Source organism: Monodelphis domestica, chromosome 1 (assembly GCF_027887165.1).
Source record: "Monodelphis domestica isolate mMonDom1 chromosome 1, mMonDom1.pri, whole genome shotgun sequence".
NCBI classification, from domain to species: Eukaryota; Metazoa; Chordata; class Mammalia; order Didelphimorphia; family Didelphidae; genus Monodelphis; species Monodelphis domestica.
The window spans coordinates 338881818-338907365 of NC_077227.1; the positions used below are offsets into that span (position 1 = coordinate 338881818).

Genomic DNA, 25548 nt, shown 5'->3' on the forward strand with positions numbered 1-25548 from the left:
TTCTTTCTTTTTTCATAAAAACATAAAAAACAGTGCATTTTTCTTAGTGGTCATGGTGCTCCTATTTTAAAGAAATTAACAAATGCCAGATGTCAATTGATAATAGTAAAAATAATCATATCTCTAAAAAATTCCCTATACTCCTAACAAAAACATAATCATTATCTTTTATTTACAGTCAAGAGAGGAGAGTAGAAAACAGGCTCTTGCAGCTAAGAGAGAGAAAAGAAAGGAAAAAAGAAAAAAGAAGAAAGAGGAACAAAAAAGAAAGCAGGAAGAAGATGAAGAAAATAAACCTAAGGAGAATTTAGAGTTACCAGAGGATGATGATGAAGAGGAGAATGATGAAGAAGGTAAGAGATATTTTTTAAAGTAATTAAAATGTCCCTTTTTCTAAATATAATTTTTATGGTTTTTTTTTTTAAGTTTACCAGGATGTGTAACTAAATCTTAAATTTAAAAATAGCTTTTATAGTGAAGATTTTTGTTTTTCTTAATTTAAAAAAAAAAACTTTTCTCTCTCCACCTACTGATAAAAAACAACTCTTAAACCACATGCACATAGACAAGTAAAATTAATTTCCATATTCATGATGTTGAGAAAATATGTATTTAATTCTATACCTTTGTGTGTCACTTCTCTCCAGAAGGTAATCAGCAAACTTCATCATCAGTCCTTTTGAATTGAATTTATTGATTATTTCTCTGTTCAGAGCTCTTAAGCATTTCAAGTTTATTATGTTTATATATAATTATATAATATATATAAATATATATATATAAATATAAATATATAATTATATAATAATAACATATAATTATATGTTTATAATATTGTGGTAATTGCATAAATTGTTCTCCTGGTTCTGATCCTTAACAAAAATTTTTGTAATGAATATTTCTAAACACTTTATAACATTTTAAGTTAATATAAAAACTAGAAAATAAGGGAAAGAAAAAAGAATGAGAAAATAGACAAAAGTAGTTTGAAATACAGTAGGTCCTTATGTGCCAAGCTTTGTAACTATAATTACTAACCCTTTTCCCCAAGAAGGGATATAAATCTGTATCTCTTTTTCTTCATTGGAGAGGAAGAAATAGGTGACTGCTGGATTTTTTAAAAATATTTTTTCCTTCTTACTCCTAAAAAAATTTTTCTGTTACAATGGAAGACTAGGTAGAAGAGAATATATTCAAAAATGAAGATGTTTTTTAAAAATATTTTAAAGGACAGCAGGGGTGGTTAAGTGGATAGAGAGCCAAGCCTAGTATCTCTAGGAGATCTTGCCTTCAAATATGGCCTCAGACACTTCCTACTTGTGTGGCTCTGGGCTAGTCACTTAATCCCAACTGTCTGGCCACTCTTCTGCCTTGGACCTGATACTTAGTATTGATTCTAAAACATATGGTAAGGATTTTGGTTTTTAAATGAAAAGCTTTGTCCTCAAGTATATTTTTAAAAGCATTTAGGCACTTATGCTCCTCAGGTTCTCAATAACCTGAATCAGAAGTTAGAGGCACATTCAGAGAAGCAGAGGAGTATATTCAGAGAATACACACAAAGACATTTCATGCCCAAAAGACAATGTGCAACATTCATTTCACTCAATGTTCCAAACCCTGAACCAGAGTAGGAGCCCAGACATGGGTCTTTGGAGGACATAAAGTTGGAGCTCACCTCCCTTAGAATACTTTGTATTGGCAAAGTGACTGTGCTGTGCTCTTTTTGGGGTGGGATAAAAATATAACTTCATTGATTATATCAGGTTTATTGGTTAGGCCATCATCATAACCAATATACTGAAATAGGTCTCCATGGCTGTATTTCATGACTAGGGGTGACCTGAACTAAGTCAGGCAGCTGATAAATAGATTTTTAGGGGCTCATTATTCAGCGCCTTCCTTGACCATCCCAAGACATTTTATTGTTTTTTAATTTTTTTTATTTTAATAACAGGTTTCCACATAATTTTCCAAAATTATATGATCCAAATTGTCTCCCTCCCAAGCAATTCAATCTGGGTTGTACATAGATTATTATGCAAAACATATTTTCATATTATTCATTTTTTTGTAAGTGAATAATCTTATAAAACAAAAATCAAAAACACATACCCAAATAAACAAGTAAATAAATCATATGCTTTCATGTGCTTTCCTACTCCAATAGTTCTTTCTCTGGAGGTGGTCATAAGTCCCTCAGAATTGTCCTAGGTCATTGTATTGCTATTAGTAGCAAAGTCTATCATAATTGATCATTCCACAATATTACTGGTACTGTGTACAGTATTCTCCTGGTTCTGCTTATTTCACTCTGCATCAGTGCATATAAGTCTTTTCGAAATCATCCTGTTCATCATTCCTTATAGCACAATAGTATATACCATCATATACGACAATTTGTTCATTTATTCCCCAATCAAGGGACATCCCTTTAGTTTCCAATTCTTTGTCTCTACAAAAAGAACAGCTATATTTTTGTATAAGCAGGTCCTTTTTTTTTTATCTTTGGGACGTAGACCTAGCTAGTAGTGGTATTACTGGATCAAAGTATATGCATTCTTTTATAATCCTATGGACATAATTCCAAAAGGCCCTACAGGATGGTTGGATAGGTTTACAACTCCACCAGCAATACTTTAGTGTCCCAATTTTGCCACATCCCCTCCAACATTTTCTCATTTTCCTTTGCTTTCATATTGGCCATTCTGATAGGTGTGAGAAGGTACCTCAGACTTGTTTTAATTTGCATTTCTCTAATCAAGAGGAATTTAGGACATTTTTATATGATTATTGATAGTTTTGATTTCTTCATCTGAAAACTGCCTATTCATATCCTTTGACCATTTATCAATTGGGGAATGTCTTGGATTCTAATAAATTTTATTTTGTTCTTTATATGTTTAAGAAATGAGACCTTTATCAGATAAATTTGTTATAAAAATTTTCTCCTAGTTTTTTGTTTCCCTTCTAATCTTGGTTTTGTTTGGGTTGCATTTATGAAATATTGCCTTTAGAGGTTAGAGGTGTGTTCTTAATCCTAAATTCAAACAATTCTTATACCTGTGAACATATTGGTAAATTTGGTTAAGAAAATTTAATAAGCTTTGTATTTCATATAAAATTAAATGTAGAGTGTACTAGTATATTAATTTTGATAGTGATAGAGATTTCCATATATTGAAGGAATTTGTGAAAATAACTATTAACAATGTCTTGATTTACTTGCTAACAATTGACTGTGTGGCTGTTTTTAAAATTCTGTTTTGAGTGTAATATTATTTATTTTTATTAGCAGAGCAAGAAGTTCCTATAGAGCCTCCTAGTGCAACCACTACCACAACAATTGGGATCTCTGCCACATCTACTACATTTACCAATGTGTTTGGAAAAAAGAGAGCCAATGTGGTAACAACCCCCAGCACCAATCGAAAAAATAAGAAAAACAAAACAAAAGAGACACCTCCAACTGTGCATTTAATTTTACCAGATCAGCATATATCACTAGCACAGCAAAAGGCAGATAAAAATAAAATAAATGGAGAACCAAGAGGTGGTGGTGGTGCAGGCGGAAATAGTGATTCTGATAACTTGGATAGCACGGATTGTAACAGTGAGAGCAGCAGTGGTGGTAAAAGCCAAGAGTTAAATTTCACAATGGACGTAAATTCATCTGGTGATAGAAGATACACCTCACTGCTTATTCATTCCCATGAGGAAAAGACTAGCACTACCACTTCCAAAATTCAAACAAGGTAATCTTTTCCCACTTATCTCTTCTATGCCCTACCTTGATCCTTTCCACCTAGATCCCTTTCATGATAATTTGAAGAGCTACAAGTCTAACAACCAAATTTGCTGGATTTGTCGACTGCTCACAACAACTAAAAATCTTGTCTTTTTCCTCCTAATCATATTCCACTCTGTGATTTAAGGAACAAAAGAGTTCCTAGAAAATGATTCTTAGTGACTTAACCCAAGAAGAAATTGTGAAAATTCTCTAAAATCAAAATTTAAGTACTCCGTCATCTTGCTATAGTTTTCTTTGCCTATAAAACTGACAAGCAATAGTGTCCTACTTTTGTATATAACTGCTAGGGCAGTTAGGTGGCACAGTGGATAGAGAACCAGGCCTAGAATTGGGAAAACGTGGGTTCAAATCTGACTAAAGACATTTCCTAGCTTGTGTGACTCTGGACTAGTAACTTAATCTCAATAGCCTAGCTCTTGTCCTTTCTTAGAGTTGTTACTTAGAAAGTGTTTTGGGTTTTTTTTTTAATTATGTCTTATTTCTAGCTGTTAAATTTAACATTAAAGTTTAAGTTGGGGTATTTATACTTTCTCTTTCTGTGTTAATAGTTAAACGTCTGATGTATCAAGATTTAAATGAAATCAATGTCATTTTGAATACAACATAGCTTCCCAAATGTGAATTATAGAAAGCATGAGATTCCATAAATGTTTGAGAATCAGGAGAACCTTGCTTTTGAGGCAGAGAACCTCTGTCACCAAAATTATAAGACCTTGGATAAGTACAGCCTCTGAACTTCAGTTTATTCACATATATAATTAGTAGAGGAGAAGATATCTAAATATTTTCCTATTGGCTAAGTTCAATTCTACCTCAGTGATTTATGGCATTTATTGAATGTTGAACCATGTATTGCTAATATCCATCTTTATTTAGTCTTTGAAGGGTTTGTTTTGTTTTGTTTTTACTAGAAGGAGTCATTTTGTCTTTACAGACTTGAAGGTGACGCTAATCCTAATTCATTGTCTACAAGCTATAAATCAGTGTCATTGCCAATGAATTCTCCAAACATCAAGCTAAATCTTACCAGCCCTAAGAGAGGCCAAAAGAGAGAAGAAGGATGGAAAGAAGTTGTACGGAGGTAAAGTTTTATTTTTGCAATTTAACATTTACAGATATCAAGGACTATTCAGATTTACAGAGTGATTATTAAGTTACAGTGTCAAACAACCATATTACATCCCAAATGTAGTAAAACATAATTAAAATACTGCATGTACTTTTTATAAACCACAACCGTTAAGTTTGGGTTATTTTGGGTGAGTGGGGCATACTACCTTACAAATTGTAGTTATTGCTCATTAAAATATATTTTGCAACCAGGAAAGCTACAAAGTTTAGCTATACCTCAGCCTTCAACGGCCTTACAGCCTGATGGAGGGAGAGATATTAAATAGTGATGACTATATTAAACAGTATTATATGATATATCCATTAGGGAAATTAGGAAAGTTCCAAAATAGAAAGATTAGGGCACTCTTCTTGAAGGAAATGACTTTTAAACTTTTGAGTTTGTATAGAAGGGAATAAAATAAGGCTGGAAGGGTGGAGGTAGTAACAACTGATTTTGAAGAAAGAAAATGATACTTGGGTAATCTATAAGGATTAGGAGGAGATGGTTCTTTCTTAGAATTAAAGGGACTTAAGCATGATTCTAGGATGTTAGAAAGGAGCCAGTGGTGACAAGGTTGAAAATATGTGGTGGAAAACTATGTGATGAAAGCTAGAGTAAAGTCATAGGGGTGATGCAAGGAAATGATGAATGCTTGTTCAGTCGAAGCAAGGACTTAGCTTTAGTGTGATATTTCTTCTGTGATTATAAGAAAGAAAACATTTTCAAGCATTTATTAAACATTTGCTATTTGTCACACACTAGCTAGACTTGGGGATACAAAGACAAAAATTAAAGAGTTCTTGCCTTTGAGGAGCTTAGAATCTATTGAGGACATTGTGCACAGAAAATAAAATGAATTCAAGTCAGTTTTATGAGAGGAAGCAATAGAAGCTTCTAGCTTAAGCCAAGGCAATAGATTAAATGTCTACTATATTTCAGGCACCATTCTAAGCCCTGGAGATACATAGAAAGACAAAACAATCCATGCATTTGGGGATCTCACAATCTTATAGGGGTAACTACATGCAAGCAACTATGTACAAATAAAATATAATCAAGATAAATTGAAGATAATCTCAGAGAAAAGGCACTTCCTGAAAGGTGACAAAGGGAAGGTTTCTTGCAGCCCTTGAAGGGAGAATATGTTAGCTACAACATAAAGGAAACCAGGAAACAAGTGCATGAACAAGAGAATTCCAGGCTTGGAAGACAACCTATAAAAATGCACAGAATCCAGAGATGAAGAATCTTATTCAAGAAACAGCAAGAAGGCCAGGGTTACTGGATAGTTTAGAAAGATTACTTTGACAGCTAAGAATTGGAGGATGCCCTGAAATGGGGAGAGAATTTGAATCAAGGAGACCAACCAGCAGGCTGTTGCAATATTCTAAGCATGAAATGATAAGGGCCTGCACCAGAGTACCAACAATATCAAGGGAGAGAAGAATGCATCTATGAGAGGTTTAGCAAAGGGAGAATTGGCAGGATTGGCAATAGATTGGATATGAAGGAGGAGGAGGTCAAGGAATGACATTTAGGTTCTGAGCTTGATTGACTGGGAAGGACAAAGGTACCCTTGACAGTAATAGGGAAGTTCTGAAGAACTAATATATACATGTATGAGTATATACAGGATATAGTCAGAATAAAAGCTCATTTGGTAAAAGGTTCAGGCAGCTGTGAGAACCAAGAAAAGTTTCATGTAGTCAAGTTTTGAAAGTCTTTAGATATTTAACAGTCCAAGATTTGGAGGCAGTACATTCTGGGCATAGAAAAATAAAAATAGTGTCATGAGGCTGAGGGGTAGTAAAGAGTCAAGAATGATTCTGAGGTTGTGAATTTAAGTGACTAGAAACTGCTTGACTAGATAAATGGCTTTTGACAAAAATAGGAAAAGTAAGGAATGGGGACTAGGTTTATGGAAAAGACAGCACATTCTGTTTTGGTTATTATGAGTTTGAAGCCAACAAAATTGAATTTGCCCAACAGACAGCCAAGGATATAGTGACATGTGATGGTAGTTCAGGAGATACATCTGGAAGTCATTTGAATAGACTTAAGTGAAAAACAAGGTAATGACTGAGGTTTATAGATCAGAGAAGAGAAACTAAGGGTTTACATCTAATGGTCTTCAGTTTACTTGGTGAAGTAGAAGACAAAATAAGGTCACTTATAAAAATTGTTATGGATAGAGGTGAAGGCAAGAAAAGACTTTATCTGTGGAGAATGAGAGTCAGTAAGGACTAGACCAGGAGAAATAGTTGCCCCCAAACTCTTCTGCCTTCAATGACCCTCCACTTCATCCTGGGATAGTTCTTTCTTCCCTTCCCTCCTTCCTATTCTCTTCTGTACTCCCATGCTTACCCCCTTGCCTTTCCTTCTTAACTCCTGCTTGACCCTTCTGCCTAAACTCCATGTGACTTTTCTTAAGCTTTTTTGGCTTCCACTTTTAACAGTAGTCAAAGACTGGTCCATTTCACAAAGTCCAAATTCCTAGGACATTGCAGGACATGGACCCAGATGGAGATAAATGTCATTCTTACTCTCCAGTCTTTTCCTGCAGAGCAAATGGGAAGCATTATTGGAAAGAAAGAATCTATTGAAGAAGTATTAAGTGTATCTATGTATATTTCAACACCTCAGAAGGGACTGGTTCCAAGAGAATCATCATTCTGGCCAGATCCACCAATGACATCTGTAACATCTTTCTTTATAGAGCACTGACATACTAAAAAAGAACATTAACACCTCTAAGACCAACTAAGTAGAACTGCCATTAGAACTTTAGTCATTCTGAGCTTGTTTGTGAACTCAACTGAGTCTTAGGCCATGACTATTTCTGGCATTCCACAGTCTATTATTGAATGTGGCGAACAGAACTTAAATGGTCCTGTTGGAAACTCCCTGGAAGAGTGTAACTAACCTGTAGTGGCCTAAGTCATCCAGGTTTAGAGAGTCTTTGCCATTGGTCAGACAGATAATAGCATAAACAGTGGCACTGCAAGTTTTCCTTCAATCACTCTATCCATATATCTCAACAGTGACTTGGAGAAACCACCTCTAAAGTTTGAGTCAAATACCTAGACTATTCAGTGCTGGGCCATGCTAAATAATTCAGCAGATCTCTTATGTAAAACAATTTTTTCATAATGGTATTTTCCTGTGGACGTGGGGAAAAGGGAAGGAAGCAGGAAGGGGGAGTCTCATGTGCCTGTGAAGGGAGGGGACCAGCATATACAGTTCAGGAATATGTGAGAGCTAAGCAGAGAATTGAGATCAAGAGAAGAAACACATGGGAGCCAGGGCCAGCCACATTGGGGCCTGGTTGAAATTGAGAGAAATAACATTCAGTAGGACAGATCTGTTGGGATTGGACATAGACATAGACACAGACAGGAGATAATAGACATGCTGGGACCAAGGACAGATATGTGGTACCCAAGTATAACTGGACAAGATGGGTGAGTGGAGCTGTGCAAAAGTCTTCTCTTTCAGGTGCTGAAGGTCTCAAACCAACTCTCCTCCACCCTCTACAACAGTGGTGTTATTACTATGCATTCATTCTTCTGCTTTCATTTAGAGTGTTGGTTTTTAAGATTTTTGTTTGGTGTTGGGGGATAGAGTGCCAAGCCAAAGAAGCAAGAGCAGATAAAAAGAGCATAATACTATATAGTAAAGTTAACATAGGTGAGAGGTTTTTTGGAATGAGGATTTTCTTTTAGAATTCTTTATATAAAGTCAAATTTGTTTCATGTGAATTTGTGTAAAGTGAGAATTATCTATAATGGAAAAAGATAGGAATGAATAGGAATAGCACTTTTGATGCTCAACTTATATTAAAAAGTTGAGATCAATAACCATTTGACACTTAAAAAGTAGGAACATAGATCAGTGGAACACTAGACAAGGAAGAATAGAAATAATTTAACTCATTGGTCAAATGATATTATTGTACATTCATTAAACTTAGTCCGGTTTCTCATAATGAAGAATATTACTTACTTGGGATAGTGGTCATCATGGATCTTCTGAAAATGTCCTGACAGATACTTACTAAGTACTTTCATTGTGTCTCATACTGTGCTAGTTAGATGGGATAAAAGGTTCAAATAATTAAATGATCCCTAATCCCAATGTGCTACATTCCAGTAGAGGAGACAAGTACATATAGAAATCTATACAGCACAGATCTGAATAAAAGACATACACATAATAGTTTGGGAGACAGGACATCATTAGCAGTTGGCAAACTTTCAAATAAATGGGCATTTATTCAGTGCTGGTTTTATACTAATCCATGTGCCAAGTGCTAGAGATGCAAAAGGATGTTCCTGCATAATATATTATAGATTATATAATGGGGAAGAATACTGAAAGGGAGCCAAAAATCATGGGAAAGGGGATGTGGGATTATTGAAAGGCTCTAATTTGGGATATGGTATTGAATTCCAAGAAGACCAAAAAATAGCCAGAGGAGTAATGAAAGTTTTCTGGCCCTGGGTCCCTCCTCAAAATGGAATCCCCAGAAAGAACCATGGAAGAAGGGACCAGTAATGGAAGGGGTGGCCAAGGAGAGATGTTCCAGGGTAAAGAGAAACCATCTATGGATAGCTCTTCAGGGTGAGGAAGTCCTAACATTAAAGGAAGTTATAGGGTGAGAAGGCCACTGAAAACATAGAGTTGAAGTAATGAAAGTTAGAAGCACAGCAAAGAGAGAGGGATTGGGAGAAGCTTCATTCAAGAGATGAGACCTGAACTGTGTCTTTTAAGAGAGGGACTGAGATAGAAGTGAAGGGAGAGGCCTGGGGAAGATGCCTTCATGACATGGACAGCCATCCAGTACAAAAAGCACTAAGAGGGAAGAAAGAAGATTTAAAATGAAAAGCAGACTTCTGGATTAAAGAATACAGGAAGGTCAGAGGCTGAGGGGTTGTTTGAGCCAAATTGTATAGGAATTTAACAGCTAAACAGAAGGTTTTATATTTTACTCTGGAGGCAATAGAAAGCCATTGGAATTGGTTGGGTAATAGAGACACAGTCAGATCTGAACTTAAAGAACACCTTTTGGCAGCAGTGTATGGAATAGCCAATCTTATGAAAAACATGAAGCAGGAAGATCCAGTTAGGCTATTGCAATAAAAGAAGAATAGTGGTGTCTGCCACAGAATAAGTTCACTTTAGACATGAATATACATCCAGTTGGAACATTTGGGAGAGATGAGATATTTCCAGAAGTCATCTTCATAGGAATGATAGTTAACCCCATGGGAGTTGGTGAGAATATAGAAAGACAAGAAGGTCCAGAATGGAATCTTAGGAAACACCCATTTCAGGAGCATATTGTGAATGCTGGTCCAACAGAGGAGCCTGAGAAGGAACAGTCTGGCAGTTCAGTTAGGGAGGCTAATTGGGAGAGAGTGTCTTAGAGAAGGGTAGTTAACAAGTGTCAAATGCAGGAGATAGGTTGAGAAAATTTAATATTAAGAAAAAGCTATTAGATTTGGCAATTAATAGATCATTGGTAACTTTGAAGAGAGCTGTTTCAGGTGGAACAGGTTGGAAGCCAAATTGCAAAGAGTTGGGGAAAGGAATGAAAATGGAGGGTGGCAAGGTGTAGACAACTTTTTCAAGGAGTTTGAATCAGTAAAGATATATATGTGACAACTTAAGGAAATTTGGGGGTCTAGTAGAGAAGCATTTTTTAAATGGAGAAGACTTGGGCATATTTGAAGACAATAGGAAAAAGTTGATGATTCAAAAGGAACCTGGGATTATGGAGAGTGCGTTCTGCTGAAGAAGATGAGAAAGGAGCAAGATCCAAGAGTACATGTAAAGGACGTTACTTTGTCGGAGACTAAGGAAATAGGATGATGTCAAAAGGATTTTGAGGTAGATAATAGAAGAGAGTGGCTACATCAAATGGCCTCAATTTTTTTCAGTACAATAAGAGTCAAGGTCCTCTGAAAAGAGAAAAGGAGAGGGGAGGAACTTGAGCCAGGCAAGAGAAGAGTTTAAATGCCTTCTTTGAGAACTGAGATAGAGTAGTTAAATAGGGAGGAATAAAAGGACTGCCTTGCTATAGTGTGAGGACCCCGTTGAGGTTGCATATACAGTGTACCAAGGTAGCACAGTTGTGGGACTTTTCCTCCAGCTTCATCACTGAATGAGAAGGGCGGAGAAGTTAAATTGTGGGAGTGATCTAGGGCTGAAATTTAACAAGTATAGAGCAACAGCTGGGCAGTAGTGTGGGGTAGCGGGGCTCAAGAGTGCAGAAAACAATGCAGAGATAGGATAGCTAACTGTTAAGTTGATTTGGTAAGGAAAGAGAGTGAAATAGAGCAGGTATAAATCATCTGAAAAGGTACTGGGGGATGGAAATTTAAATGAGAACAAACAGGTAGGTGTAAGAAAGCATAGGGACAAGGTAGATGGTGATAGGAGGTGATAGGCAAAGGAATATAGGGTTTTTTTAATGTGGCACTTAGAACAGTTGTAGGTAATGGCAAGATCTCGTCTGTGGCCAATTTTCTGTGTCAATTAAAGGAGTTAGAATGAGGTAGCATTTCCATAGGTATTAATGTCCTTTAGTATAAGGGCAAGCTTTGGGAATGAAAACTGTTGAGCTAGGTGTGGAAATAATTGAGAAAGAAGGTAGATATGATGACCTGGGAATTATTGTCTTACAGCTACCATAATTTTGATAGGGTGGAAATGTTAAGTGTGTTTACTGCAAAATAGGAAAGGTTACTGATAATGAGAAATGGAAATCAGAATAACTTGTGAGTTTTGCTTTGCCAGCAAACTGACAAAAGTGAAGAAAGAATGGGAATAAATCTTGTTAGAGAGATATGGAAAAACAGTTGCCATTAATGTAGTGTTACTGGAACTATGAATTAGTACAACCATCCTGGAAAAGTTTGGAATTAGGCAAAGAACATGACTGAAATGTCCATACCTTTTATCCCAGAAGGAGTTCATTAACAGAAATAAAGACTTCATATCAAATTATGTCAGTACTTAGAGTTAAACAAAAGGTAATACATTCTTGTAAATGGACAGTGTATTACTTTACTGTAAGAAACAATGTACATGAATACAGAAAAGCATGAGAAGATTCGGATGCAAAGTGTGAACTAAGCAGAGCCAAGAAAGCACAGAAACAATGTAAATGAAAAGAACAACAATCAAAAACTGCATGTTGCAAAATTATAAAGACTAATAATAGCTGGCATTTATGTAGCCCTTTAAGGCTTGCAAAGTGCTTTACGTATGTTATCTCATTTGCTCCTCATAACCACCCTGTGAGGTAGGTGCTATTATTATCCTCATTTTACAGATGAGGAGACTGAGGCTGAGAGAGGTTAAGTGACTTGCCCAGGGTCACACAGCTAGTAAGTGTTTGATGCCTGAATCCAAGTCCAGCACTCTATCCACTATGCCACCTAGATGCCTCAAGAACAAGCTTGGCCCCAAAGAAGAAATATGAGAAGACACCTCCCCCTGCTCCTTTTGTAGAGGTCAGAATCCATGGGTGTGCAACATTGCATATAACGTCAGATTTTTTTTTTATGCATTGATCAGTTTTGCCCATTTTTTTTTGTCTTTCTTTTTTTAAAAATTGTCATGAGGGATACCTGGGTGGGAGGAGAGAAGGGAATACAATGGGAAATCTGTGTGATGTAAAACCAAAAGCTATCAATAAAAAAATCTGCTTTTTAAAAAACATTTTAAAAGGATGCCCCTCCACTCTGGGTTTTCAGGGAGAATTAAATATTATTATGAAAAGTTGAAGTACCTCAGTGTGAAAACCATGACAAAAAAGGATCTGAAGAGGAAGAGAGGGAATTCTGACTGGGGACATGAAATTAGAGTGTGGAAGAATGTAACATTTTGGAAAAAGGAAAAGTGGACAACCACTAAATATTCACTTCATAGTATCATAAGATTTATATAGGCTGAGGGAGGCAAGATTTCAATTCAGATCTTCCTGACTACAAGTCTCACACACTATCCTTTGCTCCATTCAGTGCTTCTTGTGAAGCCAACCAATAGAAAGTTTTTTTAGAAGATAAAGGAACTACAACTTATGAGGTGTAAATAGCTCCTTGTCCTCTTAAAGAATAATGGTGGGGATCCACATTTATTGTAATTAAAGGTCATCCAGTAAAGCATGAGAGCAAAAAGAGATAATTAATGATGATTTGAAGAAAGGAAAAACATCTTGAGATAACTCTTTGACAACCTGATAATAAGACAGGTCTACAGTTTTCATATAACATGAATCAGAGAAATTCCCAAAGCTTTTAAAACTGTATTATTACTCTCTACTTCTGGCAGTTCACATCGGTTCAAATGGTATTGCCAGAAGAAATAGTTTATAAGAACATTTATTGGGTATAGATGACAGTTCTATGTCTTGTACCAGTTAGGCCAAGCCAGCTTCAGAAAAGAGAAGATTGGCAACAAGTATTGGTTAATCAGCTGACACACAAAGCTAGGCACTGTTTAGGTTAAGAAATTGGTATCTGAAAATGAGATTGGATTTTTGAATCATGGCTTTAAATATAGCAACAACAGACCACTGGGATTAAGTAAACCTGACAAAGGTTGATCGTATTATATTTTACTGGAGTTTTACTTATTAAGGTAAAGGTCTTTAAACCAAAGAGGAAAAGAAAGGGAGAAACCATGTTCATATGCCCACAAAGCTATACCAAATAGGAATGCAAATACTGGCAGAATAGCAAGAAAAACACCTAGAATTTTATTGGAGACAAATCCAAAAATTAAACCAGTAATAAAGTACAGAACCTTCAGGGGACTATACACAAAGGGTGTATACACTTTGCCTGGTGGCAAAGAAAGCCGACTTCAGATCCTAATACAAGGGAAACAAGCTTGATATAGATATTAATGAGCCTTTGTTGGATTCTATGATTATGGAAGGGTATAGTTTATTAAAATACAAAACAGGATAGGTAAAAGAGTTTGGGGTAGTAGACAGTCACACTATATAGCAAAAAGAAATTCTTAGTTAAGCAAATCTAGGAAATGTAGAATCATAGTAGAGCATTTGGATGAAGATACATGGAAGCAGAAATAATAAACATTCATTGCCATTTAGAGGCCACCTGTATAGAAAAAGAAAAATAGATTTGAAGTTCAGAAAGTATCATAATCCTAGCCAATTCTGCCTAAAGAACTTATACTAATGCAGTAGTAGTGGAGTTGTGAATTGATCCAAGCAATTTGGAATTATACAAAGAAAATGATTAAAATACCCATATTCTTTGACCCAGAAATTACATTGTTGGGCTCATACTCCAAAAAGATAAAGGAAAAAAGAAAGATCCCATATACACTGAAATATTTGTACCAGGATATTGTATAGTTAGTTGAGGTTTTTAAGACTAGAGGAATGGCTAGTCTATTTTTGGTGCTAAAGTTGTTGCTAAATTTGTTGTTGTAAATAAAGTGGGTGCTAAAATTGTATTCTAATAAATAATAACCATGACAGACACCAAAAGGCATGTAAGATTTATAAACTGATATAAAGTAAGCAGAATCAGGAAAAATATTCACAATAACTGCAACACCATAAATTAAAAGAACGGCAATAAAACAGTACAAACTGAATGCTGAAAATTACAATGATCAAATGTGACTCCAAAAAAGTAATATGAGAAAGCATCTTATTCTTCATCCCTTGCTTCTTTGCAGAGGTGGAAAATCATGGGTGTATAATGTCAGGCTTTTTTTTTTTTAATAAGTTGATTAGTTTTGTTGAACTGGTCTCTCTCTTCTTCCCCCCACCCCCACCCCCACCCCCTGCTTTACAAAGGATCCCTCTCTGGAATATAAAAAATGTATTTTTTAAAAATATGGAAGAACCAAAGAAGAAAACAGCTTGTCAGATTTTCACCAGACATAGGGATGTTGTTTTCTCAGATATAAATAGCATGAACTGTATTGAGAAAGTAACAATTACATCCTGGATTTTGTGACAGAGAAAGGAAAGAAATATGTGATTGAAGGTGATATGCACCTTTCATTTTAGAAGAGCACATTTCACCAGATTCAGAGAGGCAGTGATTAAACAACCCAGGATAGATAGGAAATTTCTCAAGAATAAAATTCTGAAGCCACAGAAACAACTCTGAGTATAGGAAAAAAGAGTTACTTAAAGAGACCAATATAAATTTTTAGGGAACTCATCATCCAGCTTTGACTTTTTTAAAAGATGTATCTAGAAAAAGAAGCAAGAGCAAATAACAGAAAATGAATACAGAAGGACATTGTTCTGGAAGAGTAGTGTCAAAAATGCTTTAAAATTCATAATGGGACAGTGCTAGTCAGGAAATCCTCAAGGAAAAAAATATGAAGGATAGGACAGACTCAGTTATTATTATGATGATTGGGACAATGGGATTCAAAAAAGATAACAATGATTAGACATTAATTCCTGGCACAATTCTAGTTTCTAGTGTTAAAGGAATAATTATTGAATATCTGGGAAAGGAAGCCATGTTCATAAAGAGCTCTGCCTTCATCAAGAACGTTCATTCCAGATTAACATAATTCTTTTTTTTTTTTTTGACAAATCAAGGTAATATTCTTTGTGTCATTTACTTAAAATTTATTGAAGCATTTATTCTTGTGGAAAAGATAGTGGGATATATCCTACTTGATAGTTCAGTTAGAAGATTCAAAATTGTCACAAATTATAGTTATTAACAATTCATTGTTAGCTTAGAAACAAAGATTTCAGTGACTTAGCCCAGGGATCTGTTTGCTTGGCCTCGTACTGTTAAAAATTTTCATAAAAGCAAAAGCGAAATGCTTATATGCAAAACTTGGAGAGACATTGGTTAAAGGGATTGAAAAGGATCTCAGTTTAAACCATTAAGCCAAATCTAATAAGATGAAATTTTAGTGTAAATAAATTTCAAACCTGTGTTCAGAATATTGACTTTTTAAGTACAAGGTGAGGGAGGGTTTTTTTCCCCTAGTTTGTCTCGGAGATCTAGAGGTTTTATGGGACAGCTAGCTCTTTATGAGTCAACAGAATGATATGGCAGACAAAAAAGCTGAGGCAGCATTTAGAGAGGCATAGTGTCCAAAATGAGAGGAGTAATAGGCCTGCCTCACCAGGCCTTAATCAGTACATTTAGAGTATGTTGAGGGACGTGGATGAGCTAGAGAACATCCAGAGAATGGTGAAGAGTCTCAAGATCATGCCATATGAGAGAATTGCTTGAAGAAATTGAGGATGTTTAACCTGGAGAAGAGAAGACTTAAGAAAAAACATCTCTAAGTATTTCGTCAGCTGTCACATGTCCTTGTTCTACTTGGCCTCGGGCAGAACTAGGAGAGTCAAATTTAGATTTTCTGTAAAGGAACATTTCCTAACATAGCTACTAATGGGTAACTGGTCTCAGTGTCTGGAAGACTAACAGACACTTATTCTCTTAGTGCCCCCCCCCCCTTCCCCCAAGCAACTTTCTAAGACCTTACAATTTGCAGAAAAGGTGCTATTCTGAATCTGAATTGGTAGGGATTCCTACATCCAAGAAAATCTCAAGAAATCGCCTGCCTAATTAAAAAAGTTAAAACAAAGTTCTGTCAAAGTGAAATATTAGTTGCCTGAGGAGGAGGTAGTGTATTCTATGATCACTGAAGACCTTCAAGCAAAGCCTTAGTGATTGCTTTTTTGGAAGATGTGCCATGGTGTGTGGGAAATGGGGAGGAATTCTTATTCAGATATGTATTGCCATTAGATGGCTTTTTGAGGTACCTTCCTACTCTCTACTCTTCAAGAGTCTTGTTTCTGTAGCTTTGATTCTTTTGACCATGTTGTAATCAATAAGATTATGAAATCTTTCATTGCAATCTAATTCCCTTTTTTAGGTTTGAGATTTAGGCATTGGTCTTCATTATTTGACAAACTAGCTTATTTATTTTAACTAAATGCAAATCTGTGAAAATGACTGATTATAAGATCAGTTAGTATGTTTAAAATGAAAACTAGATATATTAGAAACCAGATAGCTTCTAATTGATTTGTAATCTCTCTGGCATAGGTCAAAGAAACTGTCTGTTCCAGCCTCAGTTGTGTCCAGGATAATGGGAAGAGGTGGATGTAACATCACTGCAATACAAGATGTCACTGGTGCACATATTGATGTGGATAAACAGAAAGATAAGAATGGTGAACGAATGATCACAATAAGGTAATTATGAAAAAGACTACTAATTGTATAGAGGGAACTTTTTCATTCAGCTAGAAGCATTACAACTAATAGTGAACATCCTTTAATAATTTAACATTTTTTCTGCTTATTCTGTCTTTAAATTTTCAGGGGTGGCACAGAGTCAACAAGGTATGCAGTTCAGCTTATTAATGCTCTTATTCAAGATCCTGCTAAGGAGCTAGAAGATTTAATTCCTAAAAATCATATCAGAACCCCTGCCAGCACCAAATCAATTCATGCAAACTTTTCATCTGGAGTAGGTACCACAGCTGCTTCAAACAAAAATGCATTTCCATTGGGTGCTCCAGCTCTTGTAACTACACAGGCAACCACACTATCTACTTTCCAGCCCACCAATAAACTGAATAAGAACGTTCCAGCAAATGTACGTTCTTCTTTTCCAGTTTCTCTTCCTTTAGCTTATTCCCATCCTCATTTTGCCTTGTTGGCTGCCCAAACTATGCAACAGATCCGGCATCCTCGCTTACCTATGGCCCAGTTTGGAGGAACCTTTTCACCCTCTCCTAATACTTGGGGACCATTCCCAGTGAGACCAGTTAACCCTGGAAGCACCAATAGTTCTCCAAAGCATAACAGTGCAGGTCGCCTACCTAACCAAAATGGAAATATTTTACAGTCAGAATCTACTGGACTCTCAGCTACCAGCTGTCCTATCACTGTGTCTTCTGTAGTTGCTACCAACCAACCTCTATGTGTTACTAATAGCCGGACTCCTTCATCAGTCAGAAAGCAGTTGTTTGCCTGTGTTCCTAAGACAAGTACCATGGCAACAGTAATCTCTACTGTGACAAGCACCTGTAGTTCTCTGCCTTCTGTTTCCTCTGCACCTATCAGCAGTGGACAAGTTCCCACAGCATTTCTGCCCTCTAGTGCTCCACAAACACAAATTTCTGTACATAAAACAGACTCTTTCTCTGCTATGTCAACTCCCAAAGAGAAGGTGTCCACGCAAGACCAGCCTGTGGGAAACCTGTGTACCCCATCTTCAGTTGCAAATAATTGTAGTATCTCTGCCAGCAACAACCCAGGAACCCTAGAAACCCGCTCTTCTAGTAGTCCTGCTCCTCTCAATAACACACAGGAGGAGGTACTGCCAGCAAATATATCCGATTTAAGTCCTATGTCATTGCCTTTTGCATCTAACTCAGAGCCTGCTCCATTAAGTTTAGCATCTCCACGATCAGTTGCTGCTGATAATCAGGACACCAGTAATTTACCTCAGTTAGCTGTACCAGCACCTCGAGTTTCTCATCGAATGCAGCCTAGAGGTTCTTTTTATTCAGTGGTACCCAATGCAACTGTACACCAGGATCCACAGTCTATTTTTGTTACCAATCCAGTTCCTTTAACACCACCTCAAGGTCCGCCATCTGCAGTGCAGCTATCTTCAGCCATGAACATTATGAACGGTTCTCAGATGCACATTAACCCAGCAAATAAATCTTTGCCACCCACATTTGGTCCAGCCACGCTTTTCAATCACTTTAGTAGTCTTTTTGATAGTAACCAGGTGCCTGCTAACCAGGGTTGGGGAGATTGCCCACTATCTTCACGAGCTGCCACAGATCCATCTTTCACCGTTCAGTCAACTTTCCTGGGTAACTCTGTCCTTGGACACTTAGAAAATGTTCATCCTGATAACTCTAAGGCACCTGGATTCAGACCACCTTCCCAGCGAGTTTCTACTAGTCCAGTTGGTAAGTTACTAGCAACTAAATCATCTCTGCTCAGCCTTGGTCAATGAAACTTTTTTTACTATATTTAAAACAACAACAAAAACATTAACCAGGGGGCAGCTAGTTGGTTTAGTGGATCAAAGTTTATTATATGGTACTTGTATTAATATAAGTAAATCAGCTTATATTTCTTTTCTTTAATGATATTGCCAACTTGTGTTGATTTTAGAAACAGATTCATAACAGGCTTTCTTAGCTCTTACACCTGTTAGAAATCAGTGTTTTAGGGGGCAGCTGGGTAGTTTAGTGGATTGAGAGCCAGGCCTAGAGACAGGAGGTCCTAAGTTCAAATCTGGCCTCAGACACTTCCCAGCTGTGTGACCCTGGGCAAGTCACTTGACCCTCCTTGCCTAGCCCTTACCACTCTTCTGCCTTAGAACCAATACACAGTATTGATTCCAAGACAGAAGGCAAGGGTTTTAAAAAAAAGAAAGAAAAAGAAAAGAAATCAATGTTTTAAATTCAGGCTGTTTCTAATTATCATAAAAGGCCCTCCTGTTTGAAGACTGTTGTTATTGTGTCCTGTCATCACCCTGTTTAGAGTTTTCTTGGCAAAGACATTAGAGCAGTTTGCAATTTCCTTCACCAGCTCATTTTACAGATGAGAAAACTAAGGCAAACAGGATTAAGTGACTTGCCTAAGGTCACACTGAGGCTGGGTTTGAACTCGGGTTTTCATGATTCCAGGCTCTCCACTGTGCCACTGTGTGTGTGTGTAAATCTTCATGTGTTTACTATTGTTTCCATGAACTTAGAAACTAACTTAAATTCAATGCATGAAAGAATTGGGTGGATTTTAATACCACTGCTGATTTTGAACTTATTTTAGGAAATTTAGTATACTTATCAGACTGTAGAAATGTATCTGAGGGGCATCTAGGCAGCTCATTGGGTAGAGCAAGGCCTGGAGAAGGGAAATGAGTTGGTTTGGTATTAAATGTACTGTACTTTTAAAATTTGGAATTGCTTTCTACCTTCCTACATACAATACTATAAAATCCAAAAGATACATAATTCCTTTAAAAGGCCCAGAAGATGTCCCTGGTTTTCTGCCTTCTTAATCATATAGAGGTACAACTGGTTAAATTCCATTTTGGCAGAATTAGTAAGAGGTTTTGGAGTAACTCTTAAAAAATTAAAAATTTTAGCCTTTCACAATAGTACTGTCCTCCAAAGTGATGAGAAATAAAGCCAGCAACTGCCTGGTATATTCATTTGTAGATGCTGTTCCTCTATGAATTGCAGTTTAGGAAATTTCTTATTTTTAACTTAAAAAGCAGTTTTTAGGAATATAAAGAGAATGTGTGGTTAGAAAACTAAGGAGGCCCATTTGGAGGAATTTTTGGTAATTTACAGGTTTGGCAGAAGCTACTTTTTCTTGAAATGAACATAGATAGCAATTTCCTTTTTCGAGGCTTTTTACCCACTACCCACTAGTTATCCCACAATAAGTAATGAAATATTTTAAAAAACAAAATTCACCCTAAGACACTTTGGAACAACTGGTCCTTTTACTGTCACAGCTAATCTATTGTTTATCTATTTGGTTTAAAGGGTACCTTTTCTCATTCTTGAGCTCTTCAGAAACACTGGTAATCTTGAGTAACTATTTCTCAAAGGACAGGTTTCCTTTTTTCTACAAAACATAAAAGAAGTTCTATCAGATACTGATATGAATGCTATCTAGTCACAAGTTCTTCTGCACATTGGCCTAAGGCTTATGAGATTGTAGATCTGAGTTGAAAGAGATGTCAGAGACCCTCCAGAGGCCAAACTTGTTTTTCCAGTTGAGGAAACTGAAGCCCAAGCTGATGGAGTGACTTGCCCGTGGGTAATAGTAAACCTCAGAGGCTAGATTTGAACCTAGGTCCTGACACCAGAGCCAACAATCTTTTTTTCTTTCTTTCTTTTTTTTTTAACCCTTTCCTTCTGTCTTAGAATCACTGCTAAGTTTCAGTCCCAAGGCAGAAGAGCTGTAAAAGGACTAGGCAATTGAGGTTAAGTTAACTTGCCCAGGGTCACCCAACTAGGAAGGGCCTGCAGACAGATTTGAGCCTAGGACCTCCTAGTTCCAGGCCTGGCACTCCTGTCTACTGAGCCACCTAGCTACCCCAGCAACAAACTTTCTATTATACTATTTTATGGCCTCCACTATACTTTTCCTTTCAGGGAAAATTATGAAGTTAATATACATGATTGTCTCCTTCAATCATTCTTAGATGATATGTGTTTAAAATGTGCTTCATCTTGGAGTATTAACATGCTATAAACCAGTATTGGTGTTAAGTATGCATTTTTTCTTTTTCTTTTTTTTAAATATGCAGCCATAGCTGACCCTTTAGATGCAAATAAATCTGTATATAGTGGATTTTTAATAAGTATTTTTTGGATCAGAGGCTTTTTAACCACTCCAAGGAAGCTCTTGCCTTCCACATTACTTTCTTTGTTCATATATCTTTGGTAAACAGCAGTAACTCTCTTGTTTCTTCCTTTCCTGAAAGAAAACTAAGGATTTGGGTTTGAAAATCTCAACTAAATGCATGTCTTGGCCATGCTTTATTTCAGGGTTACCATCCATTGATCCATCTGGCAACTCCCCATCTTCTTCTTCAGCTCCTCTGACAAGTTTTTCCAACATACAAGGAACACGGGTTTTTCTACAAGGTCCAGCTCCTGTTGGGACTCCCAGTTTTAACAGACAACATTTTTCACCCCATCCTTGGACAAGTGCTTCAAATTCATGTAGGAATCTTGGGGAAAATTATTCTGAAAGTTTTGTAATTAAGTTACTGATTGTTTCAGAGAGGTTTTTTAGATTTGGGAAATCAATGCAGCTCACCAGCATCCAGTTATATTACAACACTTGATAATCTGTAGTCATTGTAGCCTTTTATTACTACAGTAAGCAGTAAGGAAAAATGGTCAAACTAACTGGTCACACCTATAATGACTAGTGGATCTCATGATCTCAGGAGTTCTATGATGCACTAATTTTCACATTAGATATGGTGAGCCTCCTAGAATGGGGTGATCTGAGCTACCAAATTGCCTAAGAAGGAACAAACTGTGCCAAATCAAAAATGGAGCAAGTTAAAAGATCCCATGCTAATCAGAGTGAGATTAGGCCCAGCAGGAGACATCATACTTGTAGTCTGAGTGGGTTAGAGTGGCCTGGTCTTAAAAAGAAAAGAAAGAAAATGCTCACATCAGTACTCAAATCTCAAAATGCTTTTATTGACTTCGTGCTGATTAGAACAGAAATTAGAGGTAACTTTACAAAGGACCCTTTGAATTGCAAAGCTATTGAATAATTTATTGGATTTAACCAAAAGCTAGAAATTGTGATACCGCACTGATATTTGTTTTTACGTTTAAGAAAATGTATAAATTTTATTTTTTCTTGCTCAGTGCTAGATTGTTATGTAATCTAAAACTGTTTACAGAATTTTGCTTTTGAAAACTAATTTTTTACTTTCTAGACTTAAAAAAAGCCTCAGTTTCATCAATGTGTTCACCCTCCACAAAACTCAAATCCTTTAGCTTTATAGATTGTTCTGAGTATTGATAACCTTTTTGATGATGCCCCTTCGCCGTATGTTACATACTTAACTGTCATAGAAAACAATACATAATCAAAGTTTACAGCTTGGCAGGATTTGAGTTCCTTTAGGATAAAAGCCTTCAAAAGCCCAGTTTCATATATCTTCTACAATGAGATATCAGAGTAGGCCTTCAGTGGGAAAACTCTCCACCCATGTTTCTCAGATATTTACCATAACTAGTTTCTATATGTAATAAAACAATAGAGAAATATTTTGCCACCAGGTGACTCTCCTATTCCATCTGTTTCCTCGGGATCATCTTCACCCCTTTCAGCTACTTCTGCACCGCCAACATTGGGGCAGCCAAAAGGAGGTAACCCCAGTCAAGATAGAAAGGTACCTCCCCCCATTGGAACTGAGAGACTCGCTCGGATTCGACAGGGAGGTTCTGTAACACCAACGCCTCTAGGAACTAACTTCACAGCACCTGTTGGACATAGTGGTATCTGGTCATTTGGCGTCAATAGCGTGTCAGGTAAGATTGCTCTGTCTTCTGTAGAGGGAAGAGTTCAAGTAGCACTTGATAAGCAAGCAGAAAACTCTTATGGTGACAGAGCCCCTCTAAGTGATGCTGTTCCATATCTGTCAAGATCACACCTATACCTTAAATCTAAAGTATTACTTATGGTGAGTATTGTAAGCACAAATACAGTAACTAGAAATGATTAAAAGAATATTTCCTCAGAGCAGTTAGGTGGCCTTGTGGATAGAGTGCCAGGCCTGGAGTCAAGAGGGACCTGGGTTCAGATATGGTCTCAAATACTTCCTAACTCTGTGATCCTAGGAAAGTCACTAACCCTGATTGCTTAGCCCTAAACTGCTCCTCTGCCTTGGAACTAATACTAGTATCGCTTCTGAGACAAAAGGGTAAAGGTTTTAAAAAAAAAAAATTTTTTTCCCCCCTTGAATTATAACTCAGAGAGTAGCAACCCTTGGAGACCCTTAAGAAAAGCAGTTAATGTCAGAGACTTCATAGCAATTAACAGAAAATGTTACTCAGAGTGTTAACTCATTTAGCAAACTTGTAAACTGACATAGAACAGGAGTTCTTTTTTCCAAGAAAAGTCTGTTCAAATTAAGTAATGTGTAGCCTGTTTCTAATTCTTTCCAGAAGGTCTTTCTGGTTGGTCACAGCCTATGATGGGGAACCACCCACTGCATCAGCAGCTCTCAGACCCAGGCACCTTCTCTCAGCACCAGCCATTGGAAAGAGATGATTCGGGAATGGTGGCTCCCTCTAACATTTTCCATCAGCCTATGGCAAGCAGTTTTGTAGATTTTTCTAAAGTAAGAATATAAAATTTCCTGAAAATGAAATTGTCCATATGGACATATTTGAAAATCCTAGCAAGTTCAAGGGCAGTCTTTGTTTTTTTGAGATTAAGCATTCCTTTCCTTGGGGTCTGAATGAACTAAAATCTTTGCTAATCATTTTGCTTCATTTAGTAGGCTATATGTCTTTCACATGCCCAGGAGCTTAAATAAGTGCTATTCAACTGTGTTACCAGCAGTAACTTATTCTGTAGACTAGGATGTCCTCAAGTATTATGATAATGATAAAGAACACAGTTCTTGCTTATCTCTATACCTCCACCTGTCTGACCCTCTCTCTTCCTCTCTCCCTCTCTCCCCTTCTCCCCCTCTCCCCTCCCCCTCCTCATCTGCAAATGAGGTTTGTCTAGATGAGATTGAGGATCCTTTGTAATTCTAATTCTAAGATCTTTTAACCTCTAATTTAAATAGCTCTTTCAGATTTAGAGTCTTTTTTATCAATAATCCTATGAGACATTCTTATAAACCTTATATTGTACAATAAGTTTATTTTGACTGGCAATAGAGCTGTTTCTCTTTCCAAGAGTACTATTTATACTTCTTTGGTACAAATAGCAGTTGTTTCTACCACATATAGAATCTTTAGACTGTTATGTTCTTTGTATGAAAAGTATTTCAGAAGCATAATCTGCTAACATGGAATCTTTTGTAATTATTTCATGGTTATAAATATTTGCTTTCTGCTATATAGGGTCTGCCAATTTCCATGTATGGAGGCACCATAATACCCTCACATCCTCAGCTGGCTGATGGTCCAGGAGGCCCTCTGTTTAATGGACTTCATAACCCAGATCCTGCTTGGAATCCTATGATAAAAGTTGTCCAAAACTCAACAGACTGTACTGATGCTCAACAGGTAAAAGAAATTTAACTTTTTCTCCCCTTTTCAGATTTTTTTTTCATGATCCCTTTTCTATAAATATAAATCCTCAGAACCAAAAATTGTATCATCTTACTACTTTTTCAGTATCAACCTACTACTACAATGCTTTAATGCCATATAATTTTTCTTGATGGAATTAATTGCCATTAAATTTGTGTTTTGTTTTGTTTTATAAATGTGTGACATTCCTAATTGGAAGTTATAATTTTTTCCCCCTTTTCAGATTTGGCCTGGCACGTGGGCACCTCATATTGGAAACATGCATCTCAAATATGTCAACTAAATTAGAAGGTCTTTTTTCTCTTTAGCCTTGTTTGGGAAACCCATGACCTTGGAAGAACCCTGGGATTTTTAAAAATGTGCCTAACTAAGCAATTTTCTGTGTGGGCTTTAACAATGGAAATTTGATTGCCCATTGTGTAAGAACAAATTGATTTCCTATCCAACTGATTCTGTTCTCCAGTTAGTTTAGCCATTTTGAACTTAAAATCAGATGAACCTAGTGCTTTTGGCTAAACAGTGCTGAATGCTACTTGTCTGCAGAAGAGAACTAGATGATTACATGATTTCAACCTTTTAGGGTGGTAAATACATGTATAATTGTTTACATACTTAAAAGGAAAAAAAAGTTGAGTAAATTTCATGTCGTATAGTGGCTCTACTTTATGTAGCCTGTATTAATGTGAAATATTTACCTGAATATTCAATAAAAAGATGAACAGTATTTGGAGGTTGGTTATGATTCTTTCAGTGTTTGCTTATTGTATCTTAGCTATTGCCCAGATAGAGACGATTTCA

General features: G+C 36.6%; 1 protein-coding gene across 15 annotated transcripts in view; it reads left to right on the plus strand.

The window, feature by feature from the left end:
* Positions 1-25477, plus strand: part of ANKHD1 (ankyrin repeat and KH domain containing 1) — a 124715-nt gene extending 99238 nt beyond the window's left edge. For 7 of the 15 annotated variants that reach the window (XM_056793453.1, XM_007473277.3, XM_007473283.3 and 4 more), the window contains 10 exons: positions 179-353; positions 3296-3755; positions 4746-4892; positions 17006-17155; positions 17285-18894; positions 21499-21675; positions 22759-23010; positions 23647-23822; positions 24559-24723; positions 24974-25474. In XM_056793453.1, coding sequence (XP_056649431.1) covers positions 179-353; positions 3296-3755; positions 4746-4892; positions 17006-17155; positions 17285-18894; positions 21499-21675; positions 22759-23010; positions 23647-23822; positions 24559-24723; positions 24974-25033 — 3372 coding nt within the window. In that variant the 3' untranslated portion in view covers positions 25034-25474. Of the gene's footprint in view, positions 1-178; positions 354-3295; positions 3756-4745; positions 4893-17005; positions 17156-17284; positions 18895-21498; positions 21676-22758; positions 23011-23646; positions 23823-24558; positions 24724-24973 lie in introns of all 15 variants that reach the window. The other 8 variants (XM_056825068.1, XM_056825910.1, XM_007473279.3 and 5 more) reach the window with 6 other exon arrangements.
* Positions 25478-25548: the final 71 nt, after the last annotated feature.